Consider the following 15677-nt stretch of genomic DNA (forward strand, 5'->3'; position numbering starts at 1 on the left):
TAGAAATGATCTAATTTCTTTGCGCTTTACGTAGCTGAAACACAAAGAAGCTTCTCGCTCTATTTACCATTATTATGGTATTCTTGTTTCATAAAGCGGCTTCAGTTTTACGAGTTAAGAGTTCGTCCAGATTTCTTAGTCTCTTTTAGTTCCTGAAGGATGATATTGTTTACTGTTGTTCTTAAATTCTAGCTTCAATATCCTAATTTATGTTTGTCACTGTTTCGTTATACACTCTTTCTTCAGTCTGGAAGTTGTGGCAGCTAGTTTTCCTCTCGTAACTGCAGTGTTGATACTTAATCATTGTCAGGTCTTATTTCAGTTTGAATATTAATACCTTATGAGACAGGATTGAGATGTTAAGTATTTGAAAGAGGTATCTGTCCCCATATCAATACGAACTGCTGCCTGGTCACTTTTGGTTCAATTCCACAGTTCAAAACCCAATGCCAGTTTTATTGTAACAATAAATAAATAAAGAGTGCAATCATCTTGGGATCATCTTAGCCATTTGAAGGATAAACATTTAAAAGGAATATAATCTCATAGATGTTGATTATTAATTGCAATGAAAAAGGATCCTGTACACATAAACACCGCTTGCTCCGGGTTGTGCTTTAAAACAGATGCACCATTTTGGTACTTATACATGAGCTTTTAACCAACAGAAATTCTGACGTGGCTGCTGTCAATCAATCAAACTCCGTGATGCGGGCAGCAGTGATCAGACGCAAGAAGATGCTGACAACACCTACGCAGCCCGGTGCTGGACAGAAACTGAAGACTGGTGGGTGAAGTCAGTGCAGGAGGAGTTCCTACCTGAAGAGGCCTTTGATGAGCTATGATTGCAGATAAACAGAGTATCAGACAAGTGAGTGTCTTTGCAGTGTACCGCGTCAGACTCACATCGTGCAGTTTTTCTTTCAGCCACCAGAGGGCGATAAATCTTTGTCCCTGACAACTGATACCACTTCTAGTAGTTTCTGTAGATACCGTTGTTCCCATGCAGAGGATGAGCCCATCCCAGACAGCAGACTAGACGGTGGAGGGATTTTTTTATTTTTATTTTTTATTTATTTATTTAGGGGAATTGTCTTTTTGTGTGTAATGTTTTTGATCAATAGGAAGATTAATGTCCCCAAACAACCAGCACAGCTTTCTTTTGTGGTTTGGCTTGTTCACAGAAAATAACGTTTTTTGGAAAGGGCTAATAGAATCTTCAATAGTTTTTATGTCAGTTATATGATATACTATTATTAAATAACAGAATCTGGCAAAAACAAGCACCCTGTTAGACTTTTGTTTGAAGAAACATTGACTGAGTAACACTGCAAGTCATCATAAAATGAATGGATTAATGCTTAAGTATCAAATTTAGGTTTTGTTGTGACTGTGACTCAGTTTTTTTTTATAGTGTCAGGGCAGTGCATGTTTTTTTTTTTTAAATACATGGAGCAAACAAATCATCCTTTGTTGCTATGTTATTACAAATAACTGGTCCTTTACCTAATCCCCATCATCAAAACTATATTATTGCGTTTCCTGTGTGATCCCTGTCTGTCTCACTATCCTCAGTCTGACCAGTGCATTGGTCTTCAGTAGCTAATCTTGTTTTTCCATTTCCCTCTGGCCACCTGTCATCTCTGCTGAGAAGCCTCAATGTGAGAAAACTTCCCAAACGCCTGCTTTGAGACATCCAGTCAGACAGTTAAATGTGACCGTTGCCTCAGTAAACACACGGCCTGCTGCTTTTTGTACCGCGGTGAGGTGCTGCCCAGAGATGTCGATGCTGCCACCGCCACCATTAAGACCGGGCGCACCATCCAGTTTGTGTACCAATGCCCTGCTCTGTTTAAGGTCAGAATTAACTACCAGCCGCCCACCGTAATTCCCAGTGGAGACCTGGCCAAAGTCCAGATGACTGTGTGCACACTGAGCGACACCGCTGCTATTGCAGAGGCCTGGGCTTGGCTTTATCAGAAATTTAATCTGATGTACGGTAAGCGTGCCTTTGTTCTCTGGTGTGTGGGTGAAGGGATGGAGGAGGGAGAGTTCTCTGAGCCCGGAGAGGCCACGGCAGCTCTGGGGAAGGATTACCAGGAGTTTGGAATTGACTCTGTTGTAGGAGAGGAGAGGGGGTGAGGAGTATTAGAGCATAAAAGGCACCAGTTAAACAGGATAAATAGTTCTGTTTTATATTGAAATATATTCCAGCGTTAGTGCTGTAAAAGGCAGTAGTTTATATAGGTTCGGATCAAAGTCCCGGTAATGTCAGTTTGTGCTAAAGTGCTAAAGACAGTAAGAAGCTGTTGGAAAAAAAAAGAAGCATGAGTAGACTGTGGAGGGGGAGAAGATAAGAGGCTTAAAGGTATTTGTAAAACGGGAGACAAAAAAATGCTCTTGAATGCCTCCAATTTTTTTTTTTAATTAAATTAAATCAAAGGCTTAAAATTCGTAGACATGAGTTTGATAAATTTCTGTACATGTTTTGTACAATGCACACTATATACATATATATATATATATACTACAGGCATTGAAATACTATATTTGAAAAAGTTGTAATGGTTTTTTATTTTAAAACTGTAGTCAGACTATTTGAGCTGTGGTTCCCTGAACGGATTCCCAGTGTTATGGTTTTTACAGTTGACTCTGTGGTAAATATAAAACATTGGTTATACCACCACGGTGCACAATCTGTTTCTGTAGGCTGAATGTTTATACTGTTTAGTCACCTGATGGAGACATTCTGTGCCCTGGTTAAAGCCCTGGACAAAAATTCATGACATCTTTAGAGGGAGGGGGAGGAAAATAATCTTGGCAATGAAAATAATTCTGGGTATCCACACCTACTCTGACCTAACTGCGAGAAAACCTTTTTTCATTTTTCAGGACCTTACATACCTCAGGACAGAATGTGGGTTAGGGCTGTTCATAATTAAATAAACTGTTTGCCCGTTAAATATCAGAAAAGAGTTGTTAAAAAGTCCATTATAGTCCTCAAGTTGATTCTCAAACTGTTTAGTCCAGTTAAGCGAAAACTTAGGCTGTCTGGTTTACAAACACATAACTTATGAAAAACGTGAAATTTCCAACACTACAACAATAATAAAAGGTACACCAAATTATTTTGGGAATATTCCAGGAAAATAAATATACATTTACATCTTGATAGCAGTGGTCACACGTCCAGCGGTATTTCTGAGGAGAGCAGCATTGTTTACGTCCCACACTACAACACCCATGAAGCACCGGCGTGCTGGCACAGACCGACGCATGCGCGTCACCCAGTCCAGTAATGGGATGACCTCACGAACAGCCCGGACCAACCAGTCGGTTTAATCATCGTCCTGCCGTCTGAACGGCGCGTCTCTCTTACTGTTTGCTTTACTTTTCCGCGACTCGCTTAATGACCTTGTGGACACGGCTGAGGAGACAAATGTCCAACGCGACGAGGTAAGCGTTTACAAAACAAAAACTTCCACCGTCACGACCGAAACAATACCCGCGTGAGCAGCCACCCACACCGGGCCGTTTGGTGCGCGGTGTTCGGCGGTGACCCGCGTCCCGGTGCGGCCCGGTGCCGGCCCGGTGCCGGCCGTCATGTAAACGACAGCTGCTTGACGGCTGACACGAGTTTGTTGTGTTTGTTGCGTTTCCCGAGTTTCCTGACGAGAGTCGCTGACTTTTTATTTTTATTTATTTATTATTATTATTTTTTTTAATGACACAGTTCATCTTCAGCGACTGAAACCTGGTTGCCGGACAGGAGTTTATGCGGGCCGGGGTCCGGTTCTTATTTGCATCTGTTTTGTTTGCGTCCCGTCTGCCTGGCGCTCTCCGTCTCTGTCGTTGGCCTAACCTGTTCGCACCAGAGGCAAAGCGACTAAACTGGGTCCCGGAGGATCATGAGGGATCTCCCAACGAACCGAGGAGTCATTAACATTAATACTCAGGTTACTGATTTAATACCACACTGTGAAAATACTTCCCCCCCCCCACCTCCCCCCTACAAGTTGAAGTCCTGCATGTACAAACCTCACTGAAGTAAAGTGATCGAAGTAGTATTGGCAAAATACACTTGTAGTAGGCTATCAAAAGTAATGCTGTGTGTCAGTGTTGTACTATGTTGTTGTTTTCGGATTGATATCACTAATTCATTAAATATATATATATATATATACATACATATGCTGTTGGTTTGTTTATTTTCCAGGAATGCATCATATTCTATAAGATCGTCATCAGTTTTGCATCGCTGACCTGTGAGAACCACATATTTCTGAAAACAAGCTCACAAAACACAGCTCACGGCTTTAAAAATGCACTTTCCAGCTGATCCAGGTGGGGTTTTAATTAGTTTATTTATCTTTGGAGAGGTAGGACGATTTTCTCAACCCACGAAGAAGCATTTATTCCTTAAGTTTATTGTGGAAAAATTGATCATCATCACATTTGCAGACACGTAGTTTTCGCTGCGTAGGAACAATATGAAAAGTTATACTCTGAAAAGTAACTAAAGCTGTCAGATAGATTTAGTGGAGTAATAAGTTCAATGTGTGCCTCCTCAACGTAGTGGAGTAGACGTTGCATAAAATGGAAACACTCAAGTAAAGTACGAGCACCTTTAACGTAAGCACAGTTGAGTTAGTGACATTCCTCCACTAAAATGCAGTTCCTGACGTGGTCATGGTAAGTTTTGGCTAATATTTAATTATTTTACACAGTTTTGTCGTATATTCTGGATTCATGAAGATGTCCATATCGATATTTGACAGTCTGAACCGTAGCTTTGGTGTGCCAATTTCAACAATTTGCACTGATGGTTACTTGCTTCAAACACGCGACGCACCACAAAAAGCCCTTCGTTTTGATGATTATGGAGATGTGACCAAGATATCAATCAGCTGCGTACTTAATTTATCTCTGATGGGGCAATCCGTTGCATGCGAGGACAACAACAGCCCTCAAAAGAGAGATCAGGGTGCTTCCCATCCCTCGTGGACATTATTTAATCATTTGATTGCCGCTGGAATGAAGCGCAGCTTTGTACTGTGTTGAAAATGAAACTTTGTCAGCGGTTTTGAGTGAACCCGTTTATCAGACAGGTCCATAAATGCTTCATAACTTGCGGCTACAGCTTTGATCAGAGCTCCAAAATATGTGTTTTAAATGCGGACATCTCCCCACATGTGCCGGCATCGCATCATCCTCAGCCCTGATTGATAAGCTGAGGTCACGAACAGTTTCTTTGCCCCCAAGTGCAACATTACCCTCTTTTTTTTTTTTTTTTTTTTTTTAAAGGACCAGCATGGAGAGATTTCAGACGTATGATGCTTTTCACCTGTTGTGATTTAATATTTACCTGTATTAAGTGTGGTGACTCACTTCTGGAAGTCATGAAGAGTTGCAGGTCAGTTGGGCAGCACAACAGGGAGATTATCCCTCCTTCAATCATTATAGTGGTCGGCTTATTCCCAGTTGGGTGCTGCTTATCAGAAAAGGCTTTACATTCCCGGGAGTTAAAATGCTCTGAATCATTCAGGGGCCTGTATGTGCTTGTAAATGGGCTGCAGCTTTGTGAAAGGGCTTCGCTGCTGCGGTGCGATCTGCCGGCACCTTTTCGCTGTAAACGGAAGCCTTTACGTGCTGCGCCGTGCCGTTTGTTTTTTGTTCACGGCGTTAATGCTCAGACAGGGAGTTGGCTGGTTACCGCTCAGCGTGGACAGGTCCCGACGTTCGCACCGCCTGTTTTCCCGAACAGATGCGCTTCGCGGACGATGACGACGACGACGACGACTCGGGTGTTGTAACCGCACGCCTTTCACAAGGGATAGGCCTTTTCTGTTGGAGCCTGACCGGCGTGTGTCCACAGGCTACGATATTATTGGTTGGTATTAACTTATCGCAGCAGTATCAGCCCGTGCACGTCGCCTCTTTGTCCTCCGCGCTCGAATCTAGTATTTCCACTGACTTTAAAGGCAAGGCAGCGTGTTTATCCGACCTGTCAACCAAAAGGTTTTGTTTTTTTGTGTGTGTGTGTCTTCTCGCCCGACTGTTCCGCAAACAGCCACAACACGTAGATTAACAAACGTGTTGTTTTGTGTCCAGTTTAGTTTATTATTTGCTGTTCGTTGCTATGGTGGTCACGTTTTAGCAGTCATAAGAGTGAAACATTATGGCGTTGCTTCCGCTGCACGAGCACAGCCTTCAACTACAACAACTGCCGGGTTGTTTTCGTTGGCCCTGGTCATGTTTTATGTCATCCTTCTGTTGTCACACACACACACACACACACACACACACACACACACACACACACACACACACACACACACACACACACACACACACACACACACACACACACACGTTCTGCTGTGCTGTTGGAAACAGACCTTAACAAACACTGTCCCTGGTGAAACTGGCCCGCGGCTCGGTTTCGGCGGAGCTGCCCTGTTCTTACGTTTCCTCATCGGTGATGATTTTTAATCTCTTGCTATTTACTTACTGCCGAAAGTAAGCAAATGAAGTCAGACTTCTCTAAGCCCAGATATTCCTGTTGCTCTTCCACCACCCAGCGGCGTCACGTCATGCCGTAAATCTATCACAGATGGCACTCAAAAAGACAAAAGTCGTCCCGTATAGAAATTGGCAAAGTGTTCGGTTCAGTTTTGTGCTCCACAGAGCAAAGCGCAGCATCAACATCCAAAGTACCAGTACCAGTACATAAGCAGTGGCGGTGTGGACAGGTATCTCTGTCTGTCAGCACACGCATACACCTGGGGGGAACCGGGTTCATGACCTGAGTGTTATGTTTCGCGGCGGGGCGGGGGGGGGCACACATTCAGCCCTACAGAGTGAACGGTAAAACGACAGCCCCAACAACAAGGGGGAGGTGCAGACTAATCATTTCTTTCACCGGTGGATGTCACTTAGGAGCGGCTGTAGCACAGCTGAGCCCTTAAGACCACCATATGTCTGCACGGTCTCTGGATGTACAGAGGCAGGTGTCGAGACGCGGCCATGCAATGTCTGCTTTTTTTTTTTTTTCAGCGAATACGCATCTTTGTTTAAGATGGCTCTTGCAACTCGGCTTTCTTTTTAGCATCCTGGACCATTTGAGGGTGCGCGAATGATGTTCAGCGATGTTGTTCCTGTAGAACCCTAAATGAACTGGTTTCAATGCACTGGATGTGTCTTAATGTCTCCAGTTGAGCATTTAGTGGGTGTTTACTTACTAAACATGTGCATGAACAGGTATTTAACAGGCAAGGAAGAAGGCAACAAACCAGTTAGTATACATACCATCACTACCTGACTCGGTTTGAATATTGAGTCATGCTCATCATAGTTCCCAGACTGTACACCGTCACACCAGGGTTAGGTGGAATGATTGTATGTGTCATGAGAGGACAGCGACGCGTCTGCTGTCAGTGGCGTTGTCATTGCTTTACGGGCGTGTTCGGTGTGAATCTGCTGATTCTTTTCTAAATGAATTGCTTGGTTTGCTAAAAACTCAGAAACTATTGAAAATAGACTTCCTAATTTTGGAAACTCTCACAGTTTTGGTGGTGTTAGTTAAATGATCATCAAAATGTTGCGAATTGATTAATTGTTTTGACTCTATACACGGTAAAACAGAGGAAAATTATTTGTCAAAAAAAACATCTGTGTTTCTCACAATGCGATTTGTGATCATGTCGGTTCCAACGGCAGACGTATCGGAGCTGGAGCGGCCGTCACCAGGTTGGACCAGTCCGGTGATTTTCATTGACGAACGGACCTGAAAGGTCCTCGAATTGTTTTTGGGGGGAAGGGTTCCTCCGTGTCACTATCAGTCCTTCTCTCCCTGCCGGTGTCGGGAGCTTCATGTTCTGCGATCAGGCTCAATCTGTGTGATGTGCAGTCGATCCTGCGGGATGAATGTGGACCTCCAGCACTCTGCTGGCCCGTCACAACAATGGGCCTGTATGACTGTTTGAATGTGCCATTCTTTGCGCGGTGTGCTTCACTTGGGCCGGACAATAGCTTCATTTAGCATCCCTTCTCTGTCGAGGCCTGCTCCATCACCATAGCTCCCCTGCCATGCCACACCCTGCCCCCCAGCCTTCGCACTTGTCCTCACTGTTGGGACAGCTGGGCTTCGACAGCCATTGTTGGCCACACCCAAGACCCAACCTCGCATTTTGAGGATTGTTGCTTTGTGGCCGTGCTGGCAAACATCTCAGCTTGTTACAGTTATCTTTTCTACAAAGCTGAATAAATATTCCAAGGCTCGCGTAACCTCTCGCCTGCAGCTGGAGGCAGGCCTGCTTAACATCGTTTACTGGAAAGAAAATAAAACGCATTAAGAGTCTATGATCAAAAGGGGTTCCTGCAGGGCTTCATGGTAGAGGCAGGCCACCTCACCTCAAACAAAGACCACCTCCACTAATATTATCAAAACATACATATTTATGAAATAAAACAAAACCCCTTCAGGTAAAAGAATGAAGGTGCTATTCCACAAAGGAAATGTTATTTTATATATATATATATATATATATATATATATATATATATATATATATATTGTGTCTATGTTTAGATCATCGGCTACAAACTAAACTGATCAGATAATAAGGCATGTCAGGATCTGGGTGGTTGCAGCCATTGCTAGATTGTACTCTGTAATTTGAGTCAGAGAATAGCTTTTCTTCTATTTCACAGGTATATATATATATTTTTTTATACTAGCACCTTTTCAATGAAAATATTAAAAACACATGCTCATCGTAAACGTTGGTAGTCGCGTTTAGTTCCCGCTTTCCCTTCCCCAGACCGCTGACTCTCGACCTTTCTGATTGTTCAGAGGTGAGAGGGCAGTGCACTCTTGTGTCCAGCTCAGCCACTCGGCGCTGGCAGATTTTTCATTAATGTGCTCTAAGCTGACAGACTTAAGACCCCGGTGAGTAATGGATCCTTCATGGAAAGTCATTCACTCTTTACCCAGTTTTTATTAGCGCTGAAAAACGCATCACAGCCAGATGATGTGAACTGGATCTCTAACAGAACCCGTCGGAGGTTACACGCTGTCACCTTTCATTTCCGTTCACATTAATAAGAGTATGAAAATCCGATGGGCCTAATTAGCCTCCATCTACTGAAACTAGTGTAATCATGAGGCGTGTTGATGTTTTTCAGAGTCCGTCCGTTTCACTGATTTTGCAGCATGTACTCGCCTGCACAGAGCAGCCCCCCCATCCCCCCCACCCTCCTCCTCCCTCCCCCTCCAGAGGAACCAGCCTTGATCTAGAGTCTTGCGGTTCTATAACTAGAACTGGGTGACCTATGAAATAATATTTTGGGACGATCTGGACTTGTTGCTGTTGTACCTTCGAGAGAACAGCACAGGCTGTGCTACTTCTGATGCCGAGATAGTTTTCTTTTTGAGACCGTTACAAAGGTAATGACCTTAAAACCATGACGCCTGCAGTTTAAAATGCGGCACGGAGTCTTTCACACTGATTGATGACGAACAGCACGTAGCGTTTGGGAGGTCGCGATAACGTATATTACGAATTTGATGCGTTTTAGTCTCGGGAAATCACCCCTATCCAAGCATCCAGGTGTATTTTCTTTATTGAATATTCAAAGCAAATTTGAATAGTTCAGAGTGAATTTGGAATAGTAGTTTTGCTTGAAATATCCATCCCTAAATATTAGCAGTTTTATCCTGAAGAAAGTACAACAGTAAATCTATTATGACAAATGGTTTACCTTAGGAAATAGAAGACCATATTACTGAATAACATTGCAGTTTTGGGAACTTGTCTTTCCTGGTTGCGGCCCTGTTATTTGGAGTAATTGTCTTGGGCTGTTAAAGTATGTCACATGATGGAAGCTATATTTATATTTTTTTGGTTTTGACTGAAGTCTTGGAGTCACTTAATTTTGTCGGCTTCGATATTAATTAATTTTTTTCCCCAATCGATAGCCTTTTGCTTTTCTTTTTGTGCTTAAGAGCGGCGTTCAGTTGTAGTTAACGAAGTTAGAAGGTGACTGTTCTCTTGCCAGACTGAAAGAAATGAGGCAAACCACAGATTACCATGACAATGAGCGTCCAAATTAATCACTTGTGTGCCTTAGCCACAAAATGTGGAGAGAGAGTAGCCCTGGAGGGGTTCAAACAAAGGGAGCATGTGGGTCTTGTCCTGTGTGTGTGTGTGTGTGTGTGTGTGTGTGTGGGGGGGGGGGGGTAGTCCCATAACCAAGATGTTGGTTTGGGAGGCTGGGAGGTTTTTTTTTTTTTTTTTATAGGCCAGGAGGGATTCATGTTTCAGTCTATCCTCGCCTCTATCCCCTTTGTCTCGGTCACATTATTAATGTTAATTCCCAGCAGAGATGCTCGAAATGAGAATTTTGCTGGAGCTCGCAGTTTCGGTGGACCCGTGAGCTGTCCGCCCTTTTTTTTTTTTTTTTTTTTCTCCTTGTTTAGAAGTGTTATTCTTGTAGGAGAGGTTCCCGCTGGTTGGATGCCAGCATTTGGTCTGACAGTAAATTCAGTCGGTTCAGGCTGCTACTTGAAGCTCTGGTAATAGCAGCTCTTTGACTGAAAGCTGACGCATGTTCAACATATTAAAGCGATTCGCATCACGCACGAGCAACGCTGCTCCGTTCACAGCCAGGATACATCTCCAAAGCGGAAGAGGTGACCGAGGCGGTGCTGGGATTTCGGGAGGGTGCAGACGCCACTGATTCTGGAGGTTGAACTCCTCCAGCTTGTTTTGACGTCTTCGTCTGACAAAGCTCCACTCGGATGCCCTCGCCGGTCCCAGCTGTCTGATTTCAGGCCTTGAGGGTGCATATATATACTCAATGGACCAGTTTTAGAGATGACGTAGGTTTTATGTGCCGCGCATCCTGTTCAATTTCTACGACCCGGAGGAGGTCAAGACGCCACCGTGTCTCTTCTTCAGACACAAACCAAAGCGTGTTGAACAGGCTTTGAAACAGCAGACGGATATCGGATTCAGCGGCAGACTGTGCCAGAGCACGACATGCTTTATCCTGCTCTTAAAATGCTGCCCCGCCCTTCGGAAAGCAACTTTCAAGTTCTGACAAGTTGACGAGCAAAACAGCAAGGGCAGAAAATGATGTTTAGGCTATGTCACTCGTCTATCTTTCATTTATGACGAAACTTGATCAGTTCAGAAGTTCAGAAAAGCGCAGAGGTGGAGATTCAAGTTTGGCGAATGTTCCATTCTTTTGGCCGGATGGTTCGACCGAAGTTGCTTTCAGGAGAATGGATGCGAATACATCTACATTTCGGTCCATGGTTTTCCTCTAGTCGTGTGTATACTTCTTAACTTCCCGTGCTGTTGGTATATTTAACATGATAATGTCATTTCCCGTTAACCGAGTTGGCATCTCAGGAGCCAGAAATGTCATTCTGATTGAATTAGAAGAATTTGTGATTTAAAAAAAAGATTAAATAAGCAGCTTTGTTCTTTTATCGTGAAGCACAATGAGACTTCTCACAAACAGCCAGAGCTCAAAGTAATGAATCCCAGCGTGGTCATGGACTCAAACTTAAATCCTCATATTTGGTATTATTGACGGGTACGAAACGTTTTCCGTTTATGCCGAAAGATAGTCGCGGCAGCCGCGTGCGCTCCTTCCTCCGGGAACACGAGACGTCCTGGTTTCCCTGGACGAGACTTAAGGCCGCCGCTACGATGAGCAGGTTCCCACAGTATAACTGAATCTGTGTGATAACATTACCGCGGAGAAGCCATCAAAACAGCCGCCCAGTCAGACCAAGCCAGCTGCGTCAATAGCTAAATATTCCTCTGGTGTGATTGTATTACAGCTCTTAAGTGGCGACCATTGTCCACGTCCATATTTCTGTCCTCGCGGTTGCGTTACGCGTTATACTTTTATCAGTGTTATGACTGTCCGGTGAGCCATTCCAACAACTGGTTCATTTTTCAGCGGTCTAACCGTGAACATGAAACGTGACTCGAGGCAGTTTTATCTGTCAGTTTGAATCAAAATTGCAGATATTAGCAGATTAACTGAATATTCACTCAAACGTTGCCGTTCACTTGCGGCTCTGATCGGCGTATGTTTGTCTCCCAGCGGTTGGCATCGCGACAGCTGATAGCCGAGACACCGCGGGGAGGTTGATCCTGTTCAACATCAGGTGTCCTTGTTAACGTCCCCAAACATTTTTAGTTCTGCCGTTTCTGTTTTGGTTTCATGTTTTTCCTTTACAACGCGCCGGTTCAAGCGGCTCTGTCGATTTTCTTCGCTTTAATCATAACAAAAACTAAATAACTTCAAAACTACCATAACAAGGGTACTTGGCAAACAAGGACAATAATGGAGAACTCGGGGGGGGGGGGGGGGGACAATCGAGTACAGACTCACAGTTGACAAGTGAAATCCCCAATACCACAGTTAAAAATGGAGATCATAATAAAATAATAAAAACATTAAAGAAAGCGGAGACTTATTTCATCGGAGGTCTTTGTTAGCTGTTCTGAAGAATTGGAGCCAGAACAGTCGAGGCCCCGTCACCCCCTCGTCTTCAAAGTCCATATCCAACGGGGTTTAACGCGACGATCTCAAACTGCTGAACTTATCGTTCCGGCTTGATGTCTCAGGTTGCTTTTTCTCCCCGAGATTATGACCCTTTGAGATAAGGAGCTTATAACTGAGCAATCCTGTCATGCAAGATGTCTGTTTACTGTACACCGAGTTGGTCTCGCTTTAGACTTTGCCTCGGTGAGTCGGTCACGCATCCCGCTGGCCGCAGGCCAGTCTGACATCCGCGTTCGGCGGTCAAAGAGGAGCCCCGAAACCTCCGACCTTTTCCACGTGGATTTAGTCCGGTGAACTAACTGTCAGAGCGCCCGTGTGTGACGTTCGCTTCATAGACCCGCGACGCTTTGAAGCTGTCTTCACCCTCAAAGCAGCCCGGACACTGATTGGATTAACATTGCTGCGTTTGATTTGTTTGTTTATACGCTACCTCCACTGTCCTCGTCTTTTTTTTTTTTTTGATCTCTCCCTCTCTGCTTGAAACCTTAAGCACTGATTTCTCGGTGTAGTGAGCTGGCCTACATCTGGAGGGATCAACAAGTTAAGCCGCAGTCTTTTAACCCTCAAATTCGCTCGATCCGTTACAAGCACGTCCGCCACGGCTGCAGCTATTCACGTCAGATGCATGTTTGCGGGAGTGCCTTCCACTTCTTCTGGTATCGGATCCCTTTTATTTATTTATTTATTTTTAATTCTCCCGGTTTTCTTGTGAGTCGTTTCACAATTCAAGGGTCTTAAAAAGTGGATCGATATTTACAGTTTAGAAAGCACCCTTCGTATAGTTTACTAACATGCCGAGTAATTCTTTGCACGATTAAAATACACGTTGTGGATGATTTAGTAATGATATATTTTAGTCGAGATTTGTGACGGTTAAAGGGATAATCAAAACAGCTGAAAAATAGCCTTGTTTTTTTATTAAACAACAACAACAAAAAAAGAATACTGCTTCAAAATAACTTGAGTACTTCTTCACAAGTTTGGTGAAGGAACAAATCCTTAAACTCACCGTCCACTTATTACCTCATCTCATTCGCTCAAAATGGAAATGAACTGAGAGAGCGCTCGGGGAAAATAAAACAGTAAATAGAAGCTCAGTCTTTTAATGATTACGTGAGATAAGAGAACATCGTGTTGGTACTCTAGTCCTGACTGATATACTGTAAACGCCCAGCCCCACCATTTTGTTAATCTCATCGTCTCCCATGTTTGCCACACCGATCCTCTTTTCGACATGCGTCCTTCTGTTCTCGTTTCCTTCCACAAATGCTGCTCCTTTTTCTCAGTGCTGTAAACCGCTCACTTGGACTTCCCTTTCATGTTCGCAGTCGTTCGGCTGCGCTGGCGAGATCAGTGGATGCTGAAAGTGGTGTGGTCCTTCTGGGATGGACTTGGTTCAGAGAGTAATTACAAGCTTTCCAGAGGGTGGGTAGAGACCGGTGGGACCCTTTTTTTTTATTTTTATAAATCCTAGCATTTAATTTGTGAACGTTAGGGTCTCCTATGAGGGAAAGACCACATGGTTGGAAGTTATAGATATGGCCCCACCCTGAATGAAAAATACGGTGTGGCGCTGCAGCCTTTCACCACATGATACAAGCCATAATATAACGTTCCCCCTTCACACATTTCTTCGCAGTACTTTGAGTACGTGGTTTTTTTATTATTATTATTATTATTTGGGGGCCCTCGGTCACGATCTAGCTCAGGATATACTTAACTGAAGTGTGCAGCTGGACTTTCTGATCATGTCCACGTAGGATAGACGTCATTTCTGTGCTTTCTTTCTATCATCTCCTGTGCGCCGCCGACGCCCGACCCCGCGTTTCACACCGAAAGCCGAACAATTCGCATTCTCACCAGATGCTTTCATTTCCTACATAACCAGAGAGACTCGGGTCAAACCAGCTTGTAATGTCTGCCGAACCTTTCAGCGTCATCTCCAGTCTACAGCCAAACAGATTTCAATGCTTCCTTGTTTCGTCGTTGACGTATTGGAAAGGGATTTTTAAGCTTTCAGTAGCTTTTAGCTTAATTTGGTCGGTGGAAATATGGTGGCCCCAAAAGCAACGTCTGCAGGGTCGGTGGCAGACTCTCAAGTGATTTAGATTATGATGCTTTGCTGCCTTGTGGCTTATATATTGTCCTGATTTTGTTTGTGTTGCTGGTCTACGAGGTGAACATGACACAAAACCATTAAAGGCAAAACCGAAGCAACAAAGAATTTGAAAACCATGAAGAAATGGGTAAAGTGGAGTTTTGTCTGATGTTGAATAGTGAACGGAAAAGTACAGAAAAGAAAGAAAACCACTTCGTAGAGCTCAATTCCTCTCCAGGTATCATCGTTTTGTCTTGCCACCTTGAGTTATTTCTTGGATTCAGATGCAAAAGCCTCAAGCTAGTGTTGGAATAAAGAGGCTGTCATGTCACTCAAGCTTGATTAATTCTGCTGTTAAATGATCCTGAACAGTCTGCAACTCCCTTGAAAAGATATTAGTGCACGTCAAACACAAAAAGAGTGTCGTTTTCTCATTCTCTTTATGTTAAATTACTGCAAACAGGTTGCAGATTGAGGTAGAGGTTAGAAAAACAAAAATCTTTATTTCATAAAGGTAGTGGAGGTTTTGATTGTGTAGCAGGCCAACAGGCTGTTTACGATTTATTTTTTTTGGATGATTATAAATGCATGAACTAGTCTTTGTAACCTGAAGAGAGAAGAGTTCATGCAAACTGTGCACAGACTAAACATATAATAAAAACCAATGAAGGACAGACTGTCTTACTTCAAATCGTCTTAACGCGACGCAGAACTGCGGGGCAGTGTTTTTGCTCATTGAGAAATGGCCCCGTCCTCAGTGTCCCGTACACTTCCTGGTGCACACGAGGTCAACAAAACATCAGTCCTGGCTTTCATGGACACGGACGATCCGTCCCAGCAGAACAGAAGCCCTCCATGAGAACTGGACCTGTCTGTTGTTCCAGCTGCACGAAAATTCTTTTCAGAGGCAGCTATCTCCGGACCGTACGGCTTCCACTGTTATCCATTCATGACTGCACCGGCGTGGCTCGCCACTGATGTCTGTTACGCC

The 15677-nt window shown here is 43.8% G+C and overlaps 2 protein-coding genes across 2 annotated transcripts in view; both read left to right on the forward strand.

Moving 5' to 3' along the window:
* The first annotated feature begins 708 nt into the window (after nucleotides 1-708).
* LOC138619871 (tubulin alpha chain-like) lies at nucleotides 709-2142 on the forward strand. The gene is made up of 2 exons (XM_069696681.1): nucleotides 709-791; nucleotides 1731-2142. The coding sequence occupies exons 1-2, from the start codon at nucleotides 709-711 to the stop codon at nucleotides 2140-2142; spliced, it is 495 nt and encodes a 164-aa protein (XP_069552782.1).
* A 1165-nt stretch (nucleotides 2143-3307) lies between these two features.
* Nucleotides 3308-15677, forward strand: part of LOC138619829 (disheveled-associated activator of morphogenesis 1-like) — a 46778-nt gene continuing 34408 nt past the window's right edge. The window contains exon 1 of the mRNA XM_069696626.1: nucleotides 3308-3456. The gene's annotated coding sequence lies outside the window, so the exon portion shown is untranslated. The remainder of the gene's footprint in view (nucleotides 3457-15677) is intronic.

The sequence above is a fragment of the Brachyistius frenatus genome, unplaced genomic scaffold, assembly GCF_029030835.1.
Source record: "Brachyistius frenatus isolate BFR_SWC_R1_liver_20210118 unplaced genomic scaffold, ASM2903083v1 Contig_21, whole genome shotgun sequence".
NCBI lineage: Eukaryota > Metazoa > Chordata > Actinopteri > Embiotocidae > Brachyistius > Brachyistius frenatus.